The sequence below is a fragment of the Apium graveolens genome, chromosome 2 (genome assembly GCF_009905375.1).
Source record: "Apium graveolens cultivar Ventura chromosome 2, ASM990537v1, whole genome shotgun sequence".
Taxonomy (NCBI): domain Eukaryota; kingdom Viridiplantae; phylum Streptophyta; class Magnoliopsida; order Apiales; family Apiaceae; genus Apium; species Apium graveolens.
Genome location: NC_133648.1, coordinates 8,497,220 through 8,518,598, shown reverse-complemented (window position 1 = coordinate 8,518,598; position 21,379 = coordinate 8,497,220). Strand labels below are relative to the sequence as shown.

The 21,379-nt window shown below is 34.6% G+C and overlaps 1 protein-coding gene and 1 non-coding gene across 2 annotated transcripts; one reads left to right on the top strand and one right to left on the bottom strand.

Annotated features, from left to right (window-relative positions):
- Positions 1–13,139: 13,139 nt before the first annotated feature.
- LOC141709937 (small nucleolar RNA R71) lies at positions 13,140–13,247 on the bottom strand. The gene has a single exon (XR_012570488.1). It is a non-coding gene; the product is annotated as a small nucleolar RNA R71 (small nucleolar RNA).
- A 1,091-nt stretch (positions 13,248–14,338) lies between these two features.
- Positions 14,339–15,511, top strand: LOC141685141 (uncharacterized). Its single transcript, XM_074490263.1, has one exon. The coding sequence runs from the start codon at positions 14,339–14,341 to the stop codon at positions 15,509–15,511; it is 1,173 nt and encodes a 390-aa protein (XP_074346364.1).
- Positions 15,512–21,379: the final 5,868 nt, after the last annotated feature.

The window sequence follows — 21,379 nt, the reverse complement described above, 5'->3', positions numbered from 1 at the left end:
ATCGAGAATTCTGATAAATACCCAGTTTGTCCGAAAATGGACTGAAATAATTCTAATTTATTTGAATTGAATCAAATTAAAATCAGAATAAATTTTCTAAAAGTATTTGTCTAAAATAATTCATTGAATTAAATTATTTTAGTTCTGAGTTATTGATAAGTCTCAAAATATCCTTGTCGAGAACTCTGTGAATTAACACTATTAGAGAACTCTACATGGTCTTATTGATAAGTCATAATAGAGCTTATCGAGAAGTCATTCGAGAAGTCTATAAATAGACTTATCGATGACTCACTCGAGAACTCCAAAATGACTTGTCGATAAGGCATTTTGACTTATCGAGAACTCAGTTCTCTATACCTTTTAGTACTGTTTTCCTGCCTTGTGCTAATTTTTACACATTTAAGATGTAAATTAACAACTAAGCATTTTACTTAGAATTTGAAATATTCTAAGTTAATTTTTGAGTTTTTGAAGAAAAATAAATATAAAGAGATTCTGAAATATTTATAATTCATATTTCAGTTAATTTCCAATTAAATCAAACTGGGTAGATTTATTAGAAATTAATCTACTGTAAAACATTAGCTGAGTTCTTGCCTTAGGATGAAGAATTGAGCATTCCAATTTCACTCACAAGTCTAGTGAAGGTTGCTTCATCCAAAGGTTTAGTAAAAATGTAAGCTAATTGTTTCTCTGTTGGAACAAAGATGAGCTCAATGGTACCATTTGCAGCATGTTCCCTGATAAAATGGTACATAACATCAATGTATTTTATTCTAGAATGATTAACTCGATTAGCTACTATAGATATGGCACTAGTATTGTCACACATAATAGGAATTTTGTGTAACACTAGACCATAGTCCATTAGCTGATTTCTAATCCAAAGCACCTGAGCACAACAACTTCCAGGAGCTATATATTCAGCCTCAGCTGTGGAAGTTGACAGATTGTTGTTTCTTACTATACCAGGACACAAGTCTTTGACCAAGAAATTGCAGCTTCCACTAGTACTTTTCCTATCAACCCTGCAACCAGCAAAATCTGCATCTGTGTATCCAACAGCTTCAAAACCAGTTCCCTTAGGATACCATAATCCCAAGTTTGGAGTTCCCTTTAAGTATCTGAAAATCCTTTTGACAGCTATAAAATGTGATTCCTTTGGATTGGCTTGAAATCTGGCACATAGACAAGTAGCAAACATGATGTCTGGTCTACTAGCAGTCAAATACAGTAATGATCCAATCATCCCTCTATAGCTTGAAATATCCACACTCTTGCCTTTCTTGTCTTCATCCAACTTGGTTGCAGTAGACATTGGTGTAGATGCTGGTGAGCTATCCACCATACCAAATTTCTTCAATAAGTTATTCACATATTTGGTTTGGCTGATGAAAATACCATCACTTCTTTGACTAACTTGAAGGCCAAGGAAGTAACTCAATTCTCCCATCATGCTCATTTCATACTCACTCTACATTAGCCTAGAGAATCTTGGACAAAGCTTTTCATTTGTAGATCCAAAGATGATATCATCCACATAGATTTGAACTAGGATCATATCTTCACCATGCTTCTTATAGAAGAGAGTCTTATCAATAGTACCTCTGGTAAAACCATGTTTGAGTAGAAATTCTGACAGTGTGTCATACCAGGCTCTTGGTGCCTGTTTTAATCCATATAGAGCCTTAAGTAATTTGTAAACAAAGTTAGGAAATTCTGGATCTTTAAAGCCAGGTGGTTGTTGCACATAAACTTCTTCTTCTAGTTCACCATTGAGAAAAACACTCTTGACATCCATTTGATACACCTTGAAATTTGAGTGTGCAGCAAATGCCAGAAAATTTCTTATAGCTTCTAGTCTTGCAACAGGAGCAAAAGTCTCATCATAGTCAATTCCCTCTTCTTGTGAGTAGCCTTTAGCAACCAGCCTTGCTTTGTTTCTAGTAACAATTCCATTTTCATCCATTTTGTTCCTGTACACCCACTTAGTTCCAATTATGCTTCTGTTCTTTGGTGCAGGGACTAATTTCCAAACTTTGTTTCTCTCAAACTGATCCAGCTCCTCCTGCATGGCACATATCCAGTCAGGATCCATTAGGGCTTCTTCAGTTTTCTTGGGCTCTACTTGAGATAGAAAACATGCATGTAGGCATTCATTAGCAGTTGCACTTCTAGTTCTCACACCAGCTGAGGGATCACCAATAATAGCTTCAGTATTACCATGACTGTCATTTCCATTTTCTCCTTCTCTCTCTGAGTTTGTGCCATCAAATTCAGGTGTCTGAAGAGAGCTTTCATTTCCCTGATTTTGTTCAGAGGTTTCTTCATTTGTCACTTGTTGTGTCACAACTTCATCTTCCTCATCAGAATCACTATCAATGGTTAGATTTCCAAATGCAAGGGCTTCAGCATCATTTTCATCAAGGCATTCCAAGCTTGGACACTTGTCATCATCAAAAGTCACATCTGTGCTTTCCATAATTTTCTTTTGATCAATCACATAAACTTTATAGGTTGTTCTTTCCAATGAATATCCCAGAAAAATTGCTTCAAAAACTTTAGAGTCAAATTTTCCCACATATTCAGAGTTGTCTTTTATAATATAACACTTGCTTCCAAACACATGTAGATGCTTCACTGTAGGCTTCCTGTTAGACATGATTGAGTAGGGTGATTTGCCATGAACTTTGTTGATGAGATATCTGTTTTGAGTGTAGCATGCAGTATTAACAGCCTTTTCCCAAAAACTAGTTGGCAACTGAGCATCTTGTAGCAAAGTTCTAGCAGCTTCAACCAATGTTCTATTTTTCCTCTCAACTACTCCATTCTGTTGAGGTGTTCTAGCTGCTGAAAATTCTTGAACAATGCCTTTGCTTTTGCAGAATTCACTTAATGTTGAGTTTCTGAATTTTGTTCCATTATCACTTCTCAATCTTTTCACAATAACCTTTCCTTCAGCTCACTTCTCAATTTTCTTGATATGCTCAATTATGATGTTTGGAGTTTCATCTTTAGAGTACATGAACTCAACCCAAGTGTATCTTGAAAAATCATCAACCATGACAAGTGCATATTTGTTCCTTGAAATGGACAAGACATTTACTGGCCCAAACAAGTCCATGTGAATAAGTTGCAGAGGTGCACTTATGAAATTCACAGATTTTGACTTGTGACTTGATCTTTTCATCTTTCCTTTCTGACAAGCTTCATAAACTTCCAGTTGAGTAAATTCCAGACTGGGCATGTCTCTCACAAGCTCCTTTTTGACTAAGGTGTTGATTGCTTTAAAATTCAAGTGAGATAGCTTTTTATGCCACGGTTTGCTTTGCTCTTCTGATGCCTTGGTGTAGAAACAACACACTCCTTCCTTATTTGTTGAGTCTAAGTCTGCAACAAACAAGCTTCCCTTTCTTACTCCCTTAAGAGCATTTTCACCAGTCTTTTTGCTAATAAAAGCACAATCTTCTTTGTTGAAAACAACTTGAAAACCTCTGTCTGCAAATTGCCTAACACTTAGGAGATTTACTTCTAATCCAGTAACTAGTGCTACATCTTCAATGACAACATTTCCAGAAACAATCTTGCCATATCCCATTGTGAATCATTTGCTGTTGTCTCCAAAGGTCACCAAAGGGCCATCCATCTCCTCAAATTGTGATAGCAGGGCCTTATCACCTGTCATATGCCTGGAACATCCACTATCAATGATCCATATGACCTTCTTCCCTTTGCCCTGTACATTATGAGGATTAAATGTATTTAGCTACCCAAGCTGTGTTGGGCACTTTCTTCTTGTTAACTGATTTTGCAGAAGTAGAATGAGAATTTTGAGATAAAATGGAATTCATAGACTGTTGAGCATTTTCCCTTTCAGATATAGAACCAACTTTTTATTCTATGAGATCAATTCTCAATTTGTAGCAACTCTTTATCACTTTCATGTTGCAGGGAATGCAGTCAAACTTGTCACAGAATGAATATGGATCATTTGCCTTAGCTTCATTGTACTTGCAGACTCCTTCAGGTGAATTGCTAACAGTCTTTTTACAAAGATGAGTTAGGTGATTCATTGATCCACAATTCTCACACATCTTTCTAGGACCATCTGCAACATAAGCAAAATTATTGCTTTTGTTTATCCCAATCTTTCCATTTCTATTCTTCTTTTTCTTTTTGACATGTTTAGCTTTAATCTCCTTCACAGGCTCCTTGATTTCTTGATTGGCTTTTGGTGTTTCAACAGAGATGGAAGACTGAGTTGTCTCATCATTTTTCTTTTCCTTGTCCTCATCAGCTATCTCCTGTTTGATGATCAACTCTTCTTCACTGAAGTTTACTTCACATGCCTAAAACAAAGGTGATTCAACTTTCTTCAAAATAATTGGAACATCTTCAGTTTCAGTTGATTTCCCTTTGTCACTGACCGACTTCCTCTTGATGTTCAAATCCTCATAATCAAGACCAATGGCAATATTTGCACATGTCTTGTTCTTTTCATGATATTGGCCAATCAAATCAGAAGCATTTCTGAAGGATTTCAGCTTCACTTCATTCTTCTCCAGCTTTTCTCTCAATACTGCTACAATTTCACTTGCACATTTTAATTTGTTCTTTAAGTATGCATTTTCTTGCTTAGCAGTATCAAGCTCAACCAGCAACAATTCAGTCTCTTGTTTTTCACTCTCAAGTTTTTCATTGATCTTTTTCAATCTGCTAACTTTCTCATTTGCAGCAACCATGCTTGTATGAATGTGGAACATTTCTGTGCTCATCTTTTCAACAGTTTCCTTATATTGACTCACATTTAAATCAATTGTGGTAAGAGTTGGTACCTGTGATTTAGATGATGAAGAATCTCCTTGCTCCAAGGCCATGAATGTATAGTTTCCAACTTCTTCATCTTCTTCATTATCTGAATCATCCCAGCTCATGCCCTCAGCAATATAAGCTTTCCCCTGTTGCTTCTTTAGAAGAGCATCATACTTTGCTTCCAATTCAAGATAGGCTTTGTCTTTCTTTGCCTTCTTGGGTTTCCTACATTTTGTAACAAAATGGCCCAACTCATCACAGTTAAAGCACCTTATTTTTTATCTATCAACAGATCCAGTTTTGTAGCTAGTTTTGTTATCAGGAGTGTACTTCCCTTTTCCTTTTCAGCTGTTATCTTTGTCGAAGGACTGTCCTTTGCTCTTGAAAAATCTTGGTTTCTTTACTCTAATATTATAGCATTTTCTAGCCAAGTAAGCCATTGATTTGTCCAGCTCATCAAGCTCATCAAGAAAGTAGAACTCATCTTCTTCATCCAATTCCAGTATGACTTGCTCTTCAGTGTCATTGACTCTTTTCTCACTTGTAGAAATTGCTGGAGTTGGGGATCTTTGCTCATCATTAGAAGTCTGGCCATCATTCACAATCAGTGCACTTGAGCCATTCATTACATATCCTTGACCATCCCTTAATGACTTCTTTTGAATCATTTCAAGTTCATAAGTTTTCAGAACCTCATAGAGCACTTCCAGTGTGATTCTACTCAGATCCCTTCCTTCTCTAATTGCAGAGATTTTCTGTTCCAGGTGATCAGGGAGAGTAAGCAAGAACTTCAAATTCACTTCTTCGACATCATAAAATTTATCATGAAGCTGCAAGTCATTTATCGGCTTATTAAACCTTTCAAACACATCAGTAATACCCTCCTTTGGTTTAGCCATAAAACCCTCATACTGAGAAATCAATATCCTTCTTTGATTTGACCTAACCTCCTCAGTTCCTTCAGAAAGTATTTCAATCTTTTCCCAGATCTGTTTAGCAGTGTCACAGTTGATAATGTTATTATACATTACATTGTCAAGTGACTCAATTAGTATCAGTTGCAAAGCACTGTCTAGGGAAACTTTCTCTCTTTCAGGTTCAGTATACTCAGAAGGATCCTTGGGGGCATAATGAGCTGAAATAACCATATCTCCATCTGCGGTTTCCTCAACTCTAACTACAGGAGTGAAGGGCCCATTCTTGAGGATACCAATGTAAAGATGATTGGCCATTCTTATAAACAGCAAAATTTTCTTTTTCCATAAAGTGTAATTGGCCTTATCAAAGGGAGGAATCTTGATACTACTGATTTTCTGTGTATTCATTTTTCCAAGATCTAATCTGTTTACTTTCAGATTTTGCTCTGATACCACTTGTTAGGTATGAATACAACACAGAGGGGGGGGGGTGAATGTGTTTTGGCTTAAATGTTTGATTTTCGATCGACTTAGGCTTTAGCAGTTGGTAGTTGTTAATGATTTAGTATAATGGATGTTAAACATAAATAACTGTGCAAATATGTAAAACAAAGATCTTCAAAACTCACTTAATTTTATATTAAAAATCAAGCAGTGTTTTGCTACAAAATCTCTAGGTTCTTGTTTTAGAACTTAGCTTCTTTCTTGAGAGAGAACACACAAATTTTCTATTCTAATTGTTCTACTTAACTAGAGGACCAGTGTTAACTTTATAACTCAGTTAACTGCTGGTTTACACGGTGGATAATAAACATGCTATTAGCTTTTCTAAACTGTCACTTGTCATTTCTATTTATAGAAAAGCAAATCTTCCATTTCTGGCTAGCATATCTTTAGCATCCCGTGATTACTTTAATCTCCTCTGTCAGTTAATCTTTTCCATTGATCTTGCACATCTCTCAAGCTGCTTTTTGTAGACTTGTCAATCCAGCTGTGTGAATTGTTTGTTGATTTGAAACCTTGGAAATTTAATTGTTCTGTAATTCTGTACTTAGAGAAATTTCTTCACTTCGAGATCTCCAATTAAGCTGTAGAGAACTCGACATCTCGATAGGCATGTTGGCTTGTCGATATCTCTGAAACTTCATTGTTAACTTGACTTATCGACAACTCTGAGTTCTTTAGTGAATTTTGGTTTATCGATATCTCAGAGTTCTCTAATGGACTTTGGCTTATCGATAACTCAGAGTTCTCTAATGAATGTATACTTGTCGATATCTCTGAGTTCTTGAATGGGTATCTGACTTATCGATATCTCCAATAACAATTCCTGAGTTCTCTACACCCGGTGGATGTTGCTTATCCGTCGGGTACACATTGCTCATCCGTCGAGTAGATATTGCTCATCCGTCGGGTAGACATTGCTCATCCGTCGAGTAGATATTGCTCATCCGTCGGGTAGATGTTATTCATCCGTCGGTACTCTCTGGAGTTTAAATGACTTCTCAATAAGTCATTCTGGAGTTCTCGAATGATTTCTCTATAACACTAATTCTGTGACTTGTAGAGATCTTGACTTATAATGTTTTACACCAAACAGATTTATTCAATTCCAAACTTCTTCATAATTCTTCTGAGGCATGATCTTCTTGATCTTCTTCCAAATAGAATTCTTAGGCTTGACACTGTTTAGAGAAAAATGCTCCAGTCTACTCCATTTACATTTTACAGACATTAAGTGTTACAAGTATGAATTACAGATTAAGGTTACAATACAACTAATCTTAGGGTTGTAAGTATGACTTAGTCTTGTTATAATACAGGCATGTCTTGCATAACAATCCTCATTTCTACTTGTTTGCTGTCATGTCACCCATCTTCCCTCCCTTCTCTTATCATATATGACAACCACATTTCAAAAATTAATTAAAACAAAACATAATAGAGACGAGGAATGTGATGACGATAATTGTTTAGAAACATTATAAATTTATGGAAAATTTTGAGAAATTACTATATTTAGTAAGTTTTTAGGGATTGGGGTGAGACTTCAAATATGAATGCTCTAACCCACCATTCTACCTCCAAATTTCACTGATCAGTTCAACTTCAAAACATACTGTCCACTATCCAATATCGGGTTAATTTTAGTTGATTTAGTTTAGTCGGGTAGGGTTTATTTGCAATTTAAGGTTTCACTAAAGCAAGTTCAATACTATATCAAAATGATTATAATCATTGCTATAATTTAACATCAATAATTATTTTTTGGTACTAAACTAGAACTTCAATTCCAATTTTAGGCCTTTAACTATACTGTAAAGGGGGTGAATACGGTATAAACAATCAAATCGAATTGAAACTCAAGATTCTGAAACAGTTTTTATATTAATAAATAAAAACTGATTAAAAAACTCTCTCAAGGGATGAACAAATATCCTTAAGAGCTTCTAGGTTTCAGAGAATGATAAAAATAATAATCGACACATATAGTGTTTACATAATTTGTGCTTTTATACTGCAAAATTACACAATTAATCTAGTTGATATGATATACATGAATAAGGAATCATAAAGAATGAACATATATGCTTGAGAGCTGATAGGTTTCATATAATGATAAAAACAATAATCGACAAGTATAGTGATAACCTAATATGTGCTTATATATTGTACAGTTACACAATAAATCTAGTTGATATGATATACATGAATAATGAATCCTAATACATAATCAACTATTGATTGATACCAATAGGTAAAGTCCTACACCGACATATCTCTGTAAATATATCCTCATGTGATATCTCCTGATTTCCAGCTTGACAAATACTGGTATGAACAAATGCTGATGATAAGTACTGATCAATAAATACTGATGACAAATGTTGATGACGTCATCTTTTGTCAAACTCTGATATCACAAATACTGATGGCAAACTCTGATAGTCCTAAATACTGATATCATCAATTATATCTAACATTCAATGCTAGTTGTATTTTAAAATTAAATAATTCCACATTACTCATTTTTGTCTTTCCCTCCTAAATCTTATTTAAAGTTTACCAATATGCATGTTATTAATTGTTACTTGATAATATGGCATGGATCCATAATGCATCATTGCTTTCAAATTTAGAACCAAGGATGCATATATACATATTTGCGTCTAAGGATAGAACTCTTCAGGAGTTTAAATTTTTAGCATTTGGTTTTAAATTATGAAAATGACAAAATTTATAACATTGAGTTAGACTTGCTCCTATTAAGAAAAGAAGCCGCAAATCGAGTAATATTCGCCCTTAATTTCAAGCTATCAACAAGCATACTTCTTCAATTGGTTTAAGCATGGCTGATAAAGAAATCCCTCAACAAGCACCTCCATAATATGTGTCTGAAGATGCAGCTGAAGTAGTCTGTGTAAATTCATTTTTCACTATATCTAATAATCTAGTTACTGAATAAGTTGTTATTCAATAATCATATTGTCATTATATATGCTAGTGGTAGTTAGTTTTTGTGGTTAAGATTGTAGAATTGTGTAAAGTTAGGACTTTGAATATGGGATCCAAATTAGGTTGTGTTCCTCGTTCTCTAGCGTCATCATTATTTAGATAAAATTTTAAAATTATCTCTATAGTTTAGACTAACATTACATAAATGTTGTAGTGGAAATATTCATTTATGAGTATATATAGGGGGTTGCATTCATTCTGTCGTAACTTTTTTTGCCACAAAAAAAAACAGCTATCATTCTGTCGTAACTTGGTTCAATTGTTTTTCTGTTTTTTCTTACAGTAACAAAGTAGATGATCATGTTATAATATATTATTAAACAAGACAATAAGACACTTAAGCTACAACAATTTAGAGTTTCGAGTAAATCTATGTAGAAAATGGATTTGCAGCAAGCAACTCTGGTTTTGTTTGAAAAGAATACAAAAGTAGAATGTAATTACTCATCCGCCAGTGTGTAATCAGACTCTATAGTAGTTGAATTTAAACTACTAGACTGCTCTAATAGTCTGATAAGTGATAACTGATATGAGTTTGATGTTCCTAATAAATGATACTGGATAGGTTTTTGTTTTGGATGTCCGTCTGAGATATTTGATTGGAATTTTTTGCTACCAAACTGCTTGTTTATGCAATATACATGACATAATGACTTGTAGTCTTGTTGGTTTTTGTTTATGCTGATTAATATCTTTCATTTGCACATTCATGTGGACTTGGAAGACGGAGAACTTAGTCATAAGGCTGGGCAGCAGGGGGAAAGAAGGGGAAGAGGAGTTCAAAAACATGAGACTATTTTATTGAAATTAAAGGTTGTCCAAAAAATTTTGAAAAATTCAAGTGCAAATTTTGCGGCGTGATAATCAAATCCAACGCAAATATAAATGGAACCTGAACCATTTGAAAATAGTGTATGCTAGATCATCTATGTGTACCAATCTCGACAAGTTGCAGAGAACATTGAAGTTTGAAAAGTTATCTGGGGATAATCATTATATATGTTGATGGATCTGCTATAGCCGTATATTGACATGACACCTGCTTAATAGTGTTAAATACTTACAGAATACAATTACAGTATACAAATATAGATTACCATACAACTTATCCTTAGGGTTGTCTGTATGATTTAGTCTTGTTATATACAGACATGTCTTGCACAACAATCTCGATAACATAATATTACATGTAAACATATTTATCGCGAAATAAAATAGCCGAAAAATACCCGAAGTCGTATTGAACATATAAAACACACAACAGGTCAAATTTATGACAAACCATAATTCATATTGTAATAAAACACTTAATATTTTATTTAATACAACACAAAATAGGCGTGATTTCCATGTCCTAACAAATATAGATCAAAGTGGGTAAAAATGGATCTTTTTAATTTTTATTACTAGAGAATTGATGCACATACACTAACGGGTGTCTTCAATTGAGATTTTGAAGAATTGATAATAATTCATGAATTTTAAAAAAACGTTGATTTTATTTACTCGTGAATTTTGAGGGAGTTCATAAAAAATATTTCAATGTCTTAATAATATTGTGAAATTTTTTAGAAATTCTTCAAAATCTCATGTATTTTGGAAAGATTTTTAAAGATTAAAATTGTACTTGAAAATACATCAAAATCCACAAAATTTTCAAATAAAACAAAATCCATGAACTTTTCAATACCATCAAATTTCAGTGGAATTTTAAATTCAAATTGAATACTCTAAATTTTTGATATTTTTTTAAATCTAGATTGAATAAAATAAGAAGGGTGTATTCAATTGAGATTTTAAAGGATTTTTTTCTTTTGAAAATCATATGGTATTCACTTTGAATTCTAAAACATTCTTTAAAATCTGATGGTATTCGGGGGGCAAACCTCGGATCAGTTCGGTTTTTAGATAAAACGGAAACCAGAAATATAAGTCTTCAGTTTTTAAAGTTAAAAATCGTAATCGCAACCGATCCAGCGAATCGGTTTCGGTTTTAAAAACTCCATATAGGTTTCTATCGGTTCAATTTCGGTTGCAAAACCGGTTAAAAAATGTATGGATCGGTAACAACTCCGCTAAAATCCGCTCATAAATAAAATCAGCCAAAAATCAGTAATAATCATTCAAAATCAATAGATTGTTATAAATTCTCTAAAATATTATTTAGATACATCCCCTAAGATTATGGATTTTTTTATAATTCAAATTGAATACCTCCATATTTTAAATAAATTTTCAACATTTAAATTGAATATCCACAAATTTCTAAAATTCTTAAAAATCTTGATTAACGTCCTATAAGAATATAGATCAAGATTGCTCCATCTATTTTTTAATATATGACGTTTGACTTTCTGACTGATAAAGTATATTTTTATATATATTTTATATGATTTTATTATCACATTAATTATGTTTTGCACTGATTTGGATATTTATTTAATAGATTTTGATATTTTATTGTAGGATACAAGGAAATTCTAGACTTGGAAGGATTTGGAGCAAAAAGTCCTATTTTAGAGTGGAAATAGAAGAAAATTCGTATTATATGTCTACACGGGTTGTAAATACTGTTTGGGCCGTATCTAGAGATCCAGAAGTCCGATTTTGATCATCTTACAGTCCACGGAAGCCCATGGAATTTTCTTTAATTCAGAGATGGTCCAGTAAGGAGAATCCAGCGGGAGCAGCCCATAAACAGGGAAAAACAGATACCTGCGAATTTTTATAAAAGAATTCTATTCGGTTTAGAAGTGTCTCTTGTAATTTGATTAGAATAAGAAAATACTGTGATTATTAGATATAACATCAGATTTTATTATTAGGGAGTAAGTTTTTATTATTATTAGCTTGGAGAACATAGATACATACGTGCCTTTATTTGGGAGCTAGGGTTTTTGGTTCATTTTTTTCATAGCTTTCTTTATCCTGGATACTTGTTCTTCAATAATATAAGTTTGAGGTATTTCTTTATATTCTTTGTTTTATTTTAGTATATGTTTTATATGGCTTTCTCAATTATTTTCCTTGTTTTTATTCCTAGCATGAGTGAGTAGTCGTAATCCAGGGCGCAGGAAAAAACTATGTTTGCACCACTATAATGGCTTGATTTTCACAGTATTTTGACTGGTTTAAGTGATTCTAATTGATATGTTTTAACATTTAGTTTGTGTAATTGGCCAATATCATAGACTAATTATTATGCAATAATGGTACTAGACTGAGAGATAGTGTACTAATTAGAGGCACACATACGATTAGCCGAATGAATGTGAATGCGAGAGTATCATTGGATTTCTGAGAGCGTTGATACTCGAGAGAGATCGACATATGTTCGTAATCATGTTACAAGAGTGTCGATAGAGAGATTGACAAACTCTAGTTGTGTGACCACTTTAGTAGCTTTAGCTTAGGAACCAGTTTGGTATAAGCATGGTAAACCCGATTGCCCTAGACTTTTAGTTAATTGATTCTCAAAATATAGTTATTTACATTATTTAGTTATAGAAAATTCTCAACAATCGTTGTCATTATAGGAACAATTTACAATAATTAGATTAAAATTCTTGAGACTTGTCTCCTTGTGGACTCGACCCATACTTGTTAGTTTCTGCTAACAATAGACACCGTGCACTTGCGGTATTACAATTTTACAAATTAATCAGTTTGCTGGTCTCCCTCTGAAGACCCTACACTTCATCTGCAAAGGTTTCAACAACTCTGCTCTACCATCAAACATCGGGGTGTCACTGCAGACCAACTGAAAGTTATGTTATTTGGGTTTTCTCTTCGTGATAAAGCTCAAAAATGGTTAAATGATATCAATGTGACTGAGTGGAACGAAATTGCTCAAGCTTTCTTAACTGAGTATTTCCCTCCTAACAGAACTGATGACTTGATTGACAAGATGATGGGTTTCAAACAAGAATATGGAGAGTCTCTTAAAGATGCTTGGGAGAGATTCAAAGATCTTCAACGTGCATGTCCTCATCATTGAGAAGTGGATTCTGATTAAACGCTTCTACAATAGTCTTGACCCTGCAACAAAGGGTATTGTTGATAATGCTGCATGTGGTGTTTTTCTAGACAAGGGAGTTGATGATGCGTATGCTTTTGTTGCAAATTTGGCTGCAAACCACTTCAATAACCCGAGAGCACCTAAGAAGGAAGGTAAACTTGAAGTGGAGGCATATTCTCTCTTATCATCTCAACTCACTTCATTAACGCAAGAAATTCATTCATTGAAGACTTCACAATCATCTACTCCTCCTATTAGTATTAATGCACTGTCATCCATGGCTCCTATGACTAATCCTATATGTGAAGTGTGTGGTGTTAAAGGCCACTTCGGTAATGAATGCTCGTACAATGTTCAAAATTCACAAAATTTTCAAATGGAGCAAGCAAATATTTTTCAGCAAAGGCATCAGTACAATCCTTACTCCAACACTTACAATCCTGGTTGGAGAGATCATCCGAATTTTTCATACAGGAACAACAATGCTCAGAATCCATTTGTTCCTAATCAGCAATCATATCAATATCCTAATCAGCAGCAATATAGGCCTTCTCAAGGACCTCAAAATCCCCCTGGATTTCAGAAGCCCTCTCAAACCTATGCTCCTCAAGCTGCACAACCAGATCAATCAAGTGATATGATGAAGATATTGCTACAAGTGCAAAGGAACCAAGAAGAAAACATGAGGGGGATCAAAGAGTTGAGAACTCATAAAAAGATGTTGGAAACTCATATTGCACAAATGGCTAGTTCTTCCGCAACAAGGCAGCCTGGCTCTTTACCACCACAACCAACTCATCCAAAAGAAAATGTGAATGCCATTGCTCTTAGGAGTGGTTTTACCTATGATGGTCCTTCAATGCCTATTGCTGATGTGATTGATGAAAAAGAGAATGAAACCAGCAAAGATGACAAAGTGGATGATGTTGATCAAACAAATAAGGGTGGAACTGAAGGAAGCAAGGAAGCGAATAGCGAGAAGATTATAAATGATCCTCCACCATTTGTGCCTAAGTTTCCATTTCCTAGCAGGATGAATATAACTAAGATAGATTAACAATTTGGCAAGTTCATGACACTTGTCAAAAATCTTGAGGTAACTGTTCCTTTCACTGATTTAATTTCTCAAGTTCCATCATATGCAAAGTTTTTAAAGGATATTTTGACAAAGAAACGATCTTTTGGTGTGGTGGAGACAGTAGCTTTTACTAAAGAGTGTAGTGCTGTTTTACAAAATAAGTCTCCAACTAAACTTAAAGATCCTGGAAGTTTTTCAATCCCTTGTCATTTAGGTGCATTTTTTATTGACAAAGCTTTATGTGACTTAGGCGCTAGCGTCTCGGTTATGCCTCTCTCAATTTTTCAAAAATTAAACATGGGAGAGTTAAAATGCACACAAATGACACTGCAAATGGCGGACCGTTCTATAAAATATCCTTTCGGTATTTTAGAGGATTTTCCTGTCAGGGTTGGAAAATTTTATATTTCTGTAGACTTTGTAGTGTTGGATATGGAAGAGGATAGCAAGATCCCCATAATTTTGGGTAGGCCATTCCTCTGTACTGCAGGTGCTGTTATTGATGTTAAAAATGGGACTCTATTTTTGAGTGTTGGTGATGATAAAATTACTTTTACTCTAACCTCTGCTCTTAATTCCCCTTTGCTTGAGAATACTTGTTGCATGATTGATATTGTTGATGAAATTGTTCATGATGAACTACCACAAATTTTGTTGAATGATGCACTGGAAGCAGTTCTTATGCTTGAAGCTTCTGAAGGGGAAGGACATTCTGAATTTGACTCGTTGATTCTTGAGTTGGATGGTAAGGCTGATCCAAGCCAAAGTTGTGAGGTAACAAACACTATTACTTCTTGTGATAAACCTCAGGTAAAGAAATTAGAGTTAAAGCCTCTGCCATCTAATCTCAGGTATGTGTTTCTTGATGATAATAGGTCATATCCTGTAGTTGTTAGCTCTAATCTTGATGATGATCAAATTTCTAAGCTTCTTACTGTGTTGCGTATGCATAGAAAAGCAATTGGGTGTAGCATTGACGATCTTAAAGGGATTAGCCCAAACTTTTGCATGCATAGAATTCATCTAGATGAGGATCATAAGCCTTGCACACATGGACAACGCCGTTTGAACCCTAACATGCAAGAGGTTGTTAAAAAGGAAGTCTTAAAATTACTTGATGCGGGCATCATTTACCCAATTTCTGTCTCAAAATGGGTAAGCCTGTGACGGCCTCAACCCCGGGGTCAGGAGTTGATGTCATCAACAAACAATAACAACAATTATCAATCAATCTAAAACGTAACTACGACCCCTTTACCAAGACCTTTTCCAGGTTTAAGTATGACTCAGGTTACTCAACTAACACAACTCAAACTTACAACAATCATCTCGACACAACTAACTTAACACAGCAACTCAACAGACCACCCTTGGTCTAGTACAACCATCTTAGAGGAGTCCGACACGAAAGGAACTGGAACTCTGCCCGACTCTCACCGAAGAATCTCCTAGGCATCTGCAATATATATATATATATATAAAACATTCTGCAAGGGTGAGCAATTGCTTGCTCAGCAGCACCACTATATGAATAACAAGTAAAGCAGTTTAAAGTAAAACGGTTAGAGGAACAGAATTTATAACTTGCCAGAAACATGTAAAACAGTTATAAACTGGATATCAAACTAGCATGCTCTGTAAAACCAAAATCAACAGTCGTGTGCTGTGTATAAATACCATAGTTAAATTTTAGCATGCTATTTTCATTTTCAAACCTTCTGTTCCATTATAGGAACCATAAAACCACTTGTCCCATTACGGGGACCCAAAACCATTTGTTCCGTTACGGGAACCATAAAACTTGTCCCATCACAGGACCTATAAAAACTTGTTCCTCTCCGGGAATCTCAAAACCACTTGTTCCATTACCGGAACCATAAATTCATCTATTCCGTTACGGGAACCACTAAATCAAAATCAGATATATATTGGAGGTTATCTAGGGACGGATGATCAGGCCTCCGCACAAATTATCTAGGATAGTTGGCCGGGCTATCACACAAAATGTCTAGGAAAGCTGATCGGGCTTTCACACAAAATCACCGGATCCGCAGAGACTAGCTAGGTCTCTGATTATCTATGCTGGACTAATCGGTTATGTAATGCGCGCAACCGAATTAGCCACACACGCAACGTTATCCAATATCTGATTCGTTTTATCCAGTTTCAAAATCACTTTTACCTATCTCTTATTAAAATCAATTCTTTCACAACACACTATTCAAAACCTCTTTTCATTTAAATCACATTTAGAGATAGGTATTTTCAGAAGTTACTTTTCCCCAAAACATAATTTTAAACACATTTTCAAATACGGGGGAATACGTAACTTAAAATATTTCTGTTCCATTACGAAAGTAAAACATTTAGTTATTCACATATACTGAACCATAAAAGAATGGTCAGGGGTACTTGCCTTGCAGAGCTTTACAAATATTATTGATTGACCTTGAGCCGACACGGACGCTCAGACTTTAACGTCTAACCACTAGATTACCCTGGATTCAACTCCAACACTCAGGTCCTTCGATTGGAACCTTACTGAACTTGTCGACTGTCCACTAGGCTATCCAGCGCCAACTCTTGGGCTTTCCGACTAGCACCTACAAAGTCTAAATACCCTAATTTAGACTTTCGATTATGCTTGACATATCCTCGCTAACAATCTACCCGAACGTTAACAAAACCCGACTCGTAATACTTCATATAACCATACACGTATCAATTAGGGTTCACGTCTTCGAAAGTCGATTCGGTGTTCGTTTTCAGAAATAGGTATATTTATCCTTTATGAAATTAGGGCTATCGATTTTCGTAAAGTATTTCATCACAACACATAATCATATTTCGTATAAGGTACGTACATATAACCGATCGACGTCCCAATAGTCATTGGGTACGGCCCCGTATTTTCGTAATTAAATTTTCTCGAAAATCGGGCAGCACCTCCTTTGATTATCGGCTAACCCGTCGAACATCCCGACGTCCAAACAAACACAACTAGAATCAATCACAATCCAAACCAAACCACCGATTTCAGCCATCAATATCAGTCCAAAATTCTCAATTACCAATTAAATATAATTATTAATTATTAGTCCCGTTTTATAATTTTAATCGCATTTTATAGTTTTATTCGCAATTCACATTTTAAATCTTATTTTGTATTTTAAATTGTAGGACTCAGAACAACGTCATCACCGTCCACCGTCGGCTCGCCGAGGCTCATCGCCGACGGCGGCAAAATTCGTGGGTACCCTAATCGGGTTTCCAATCACGAATTTCACCGATTATTCTTAACATTGCCCGCACGTAAAAGTATATTTATATCACGAATATTCACTCAAATAATTTCCCTGCATAAAATCAGATAATTAAATAAATAAAAGAACCCCAAAATAGACGCGTGTAGTCACGCGCTCAACACTGCAGCAACACCCACAAAACACAGAATATAGTCGGAACAAAACGGAATAGACGAACACAGAACACAACTTTACCCACTCACGGATTGAGTACACACATACCCAGACTAAACACCACACACATAGCACATATACGTGTATATATATATATATATATATAACAAAATCAGGCAAACGAAGCAGGAAACGGAACCAACCGGACCGACGGCCGGAAAAGAGAGGGCGGAGAACGGAGCAACTAGAAAGGAAAGGAAACGGAAAAAGGGGAGGAGGAAGAATAGGTCAGGAGAGATCGTGAGAGAGAGAAAAAGGGAGGGAGAGAAAATAACCGAGAGAGAGTGGAGAGCGAGAGAGAAACGAGCGGAGAGAGATGAGAGGAGAGAGACAGGGGTGTATTGTTCTGGTTTTATTTATTTTTATTTTTCTACAATTCATCTGTAGCTAACATGTATCACAGGCAACACAAATCAACTGCCACGTGTCTATTTTGACCGAAAATTTATCTCTTATCCGGGTTTTTGCAGAAATAACGAATAAATAGACGGGTAAAATAAACCCGAAAATTACCCTATTAACCTTAAAATATTGCAAATATCCCAAGGTTACTAAAAATGTAAATTTTTAAAATTTTAAAATAATTTCTAATACACAGTTTATATCCGTTTTTTAACGAATACACGAAACAACGCACGGGTGAACTTAATCCCAAAAATTCTCAAAATAATTTCAAAATTCTCGGAATATTCCAAACTTAAATAAATATGAGTTTCGTAATTTTAAAGAATTTTGGGAATTAAATATGGATTTAACAAATAATTTAAATCAGAAAATCATACATGGCTAAATAATCGATTAAATATTGGTTTCTCAATTTTAAAAACTCCTAAAAATAATTAATAAAATTATGAAGCCATAAGAATGATTTTAGGGATAACCCAAATATTTATGGAAATAAATCCTGAATTAAATCACCTTTAAACACAAAAGTAACGCAACACAGCTTCACGACGGATTATACAATTAATACACGAACACCACAATCACACATAATCAATTAAAATATTAACAAAATAATATCCAGCTTACTGAACCCATACACATATTTTATTTATCTAATTATTTAATAATTACATATTTAAACAATAAAAATATACGAGTCGTTATAATCTTCCCCCTTAAAAAGATTATGTCCTCAGAATCTGATTTTTAACCAACAAGTGAGGATATTTGTCAAGCATATCTGACTCTAACTCCCAAGTAGATTCTCCTACCCGGGGGTTCATTCAAAGCACACCCACTAAGGATATAGACTTATTCCTAAGGACTCACTCATAACGATCTAGGTTTTGGGTCGATCATTCCATGCAAAACAATTTGGATGAGAGTCCATTGGCTCCTACTCAACGGCTTAGTTCGAATACAAACATATCGCTTTAACAATAACATGCAGAACACACACTATGAATTGTTGCAACTTTAATGTCAATGCTAACCCATGAGCACTTCATCTATCTTCCTCGATACCTCCAACGGGTACATATATTTAGGGCTCAACTTGCCCCTTCTAACTAAACCTAACCAATTTCATTCAAAGTGAACTGTTGTCAATACCCAAGATCATGTTTTTACATCCATACTCTTTCGATGCAAACCCGTCTTTCTAATCTTCATATAAAAGTCCTTAAGCGCTCTATACCGACTTTCTCATTCTTTAGATAGCTGAGGATGTTATCAATAAATATAATTTGCTTGTCCAACCACTCCTCATACACTATGTTCTTTAAATTTTTGGAGACGACTCATACAGAGGTTACTTCACATGATATCATCAAATTTGCAACGCTCATAACTCGTTTACACCGCATTATTTGACATGTTCTCAGGCTGGATCTCGAGTAAATTCCCGAGAAATTACACATTCCTTAAACTAAGTTACATAAGTAATCAATTCCTGACAGAAGTTATTTATTCTTATTCATCGCTTTGAGAAACTTCCGATAATCGGTACACAATCTCGTAATTCCGTCCACTATCCCTAACTTATTTCTTCTTTTCTCGCATGATTGAAAGAACTTCTTATATTGCTTCTATACACTTACAATTCGCTTCTTCTAAAAACCACTCATTACCTTACCACAGGACAACCAGTCCAATCCTAAAATCACATCAAACTTTACTAGTTCGAAGGGTGTTAAATCAGGTGCAACTACATCCGAATTCTAAATGCTCGATCTTTTAGTCCTTTTAAAATTGTACTTGGTCATCTTTACTAGTTCGAAGGGTGTTACCATGGTCAATGAAGGAGTGGTACTTGGTCATCTTATTTCTGAACATGGCATCCAAGTTGATAAAGAAAAAATTGAGGTGATTGAGAAACTTCCTTGTTAGGTCCCAATTTGTTTGTAGAAGGGGGGGTTGAATGCAAACAATACCGTTTCGACGAATAAAATGCGGAATAAAATTGTGAAACAAAATTCAAGTTAAATAAAACTTTTATTAAACTTGAAAGGTGTTACAACTACGGTATCGGTTACAAGGGATTAATCTCAAATCAATTATTACAAATTTAGAATAAATTCGACATGAACTTTTTCTATTTTTGTAATTAAAAGATCAAATGCTAAAAGCGATTTGAGATTAAGTTCTAGGGATTTTAATCCGCTAGATTGATATACAAGAACAAGATAAGTAATTCTAGTGGTTTGGATTTAACATTAACAAGCTAGAATATTTGATCTTGAATAAGCAGATGGAAGATGAAATATTTTTCTTTTGTTCTCTGCCTTTTTTCTTGTTCTGTATCTGCTCTGTTTTTGCTGAATGTTATGTTGATATTGTCTTCTGCTTCCTTTTAATCAATCACAGCCGAAGTTGTTGAACTGGTGTGACAATCTATTTGAGCTTGAAAGACTTTCGGTGAGATAATCTATTAGAGCTAGGAAGACAATTAAAATGAACTAGCAAGACTTTCGGTATGACTATTGATTGTCATACCGATTGTCATAGTAGTACAATTGAAATTGTTTTTCTGAATACATAATTGATTTTAATCTAATTGAAAATTCTATCAATACAATCAACTGAATTAGCAAGACATTCGGTATGACTATCAATTGTCATACCGATTGTCATACTAGTTCAATCAGTTGTCTTTTTAGAATTATCACAGATTTTAATCAATTAATATTCTGAAAATCCTTATTATTAATTCTAAATTAATTAATCAATTTAATTCAATTAATCAATAAATTAATCCTTGCAGATTTAATTTATTCTCTTAATTAAATTATATGACTTAATTAATTAATAGAGAATTAATACTATCTCTGAGCAGCATCCATTCTTCAGACAATCTTCGAGACTTATGAATCAATTCCGTCACTTCAATGCTGACACTCGATGTACTGTCTGGTTCATGAGTGACTAACTTTCGTGACGTTTCTTCATGTCTTGACTTTGTTGTTCTGATTGAATCCTTGTAATAAATGATACCTTGACGAGATCTCTGTCACTTGATTAAATCCACGATCTTGATTTATATCACTGAGGCATGATCAACTTCTTGAACTTCTTCCAGTGAATCTTCAAGTCTGCAGATGAACAATGTTTC

Bases quoted from the DNA above. Each gene is read 5' to 3' on its own strand.
- LOC141685141 (XM_074490263.1), top strand. From the start codon at position 14,339: ATGACACTTGTCAAAAATCTTGAGGTAACTGTTCCTTTCACTGATTTA.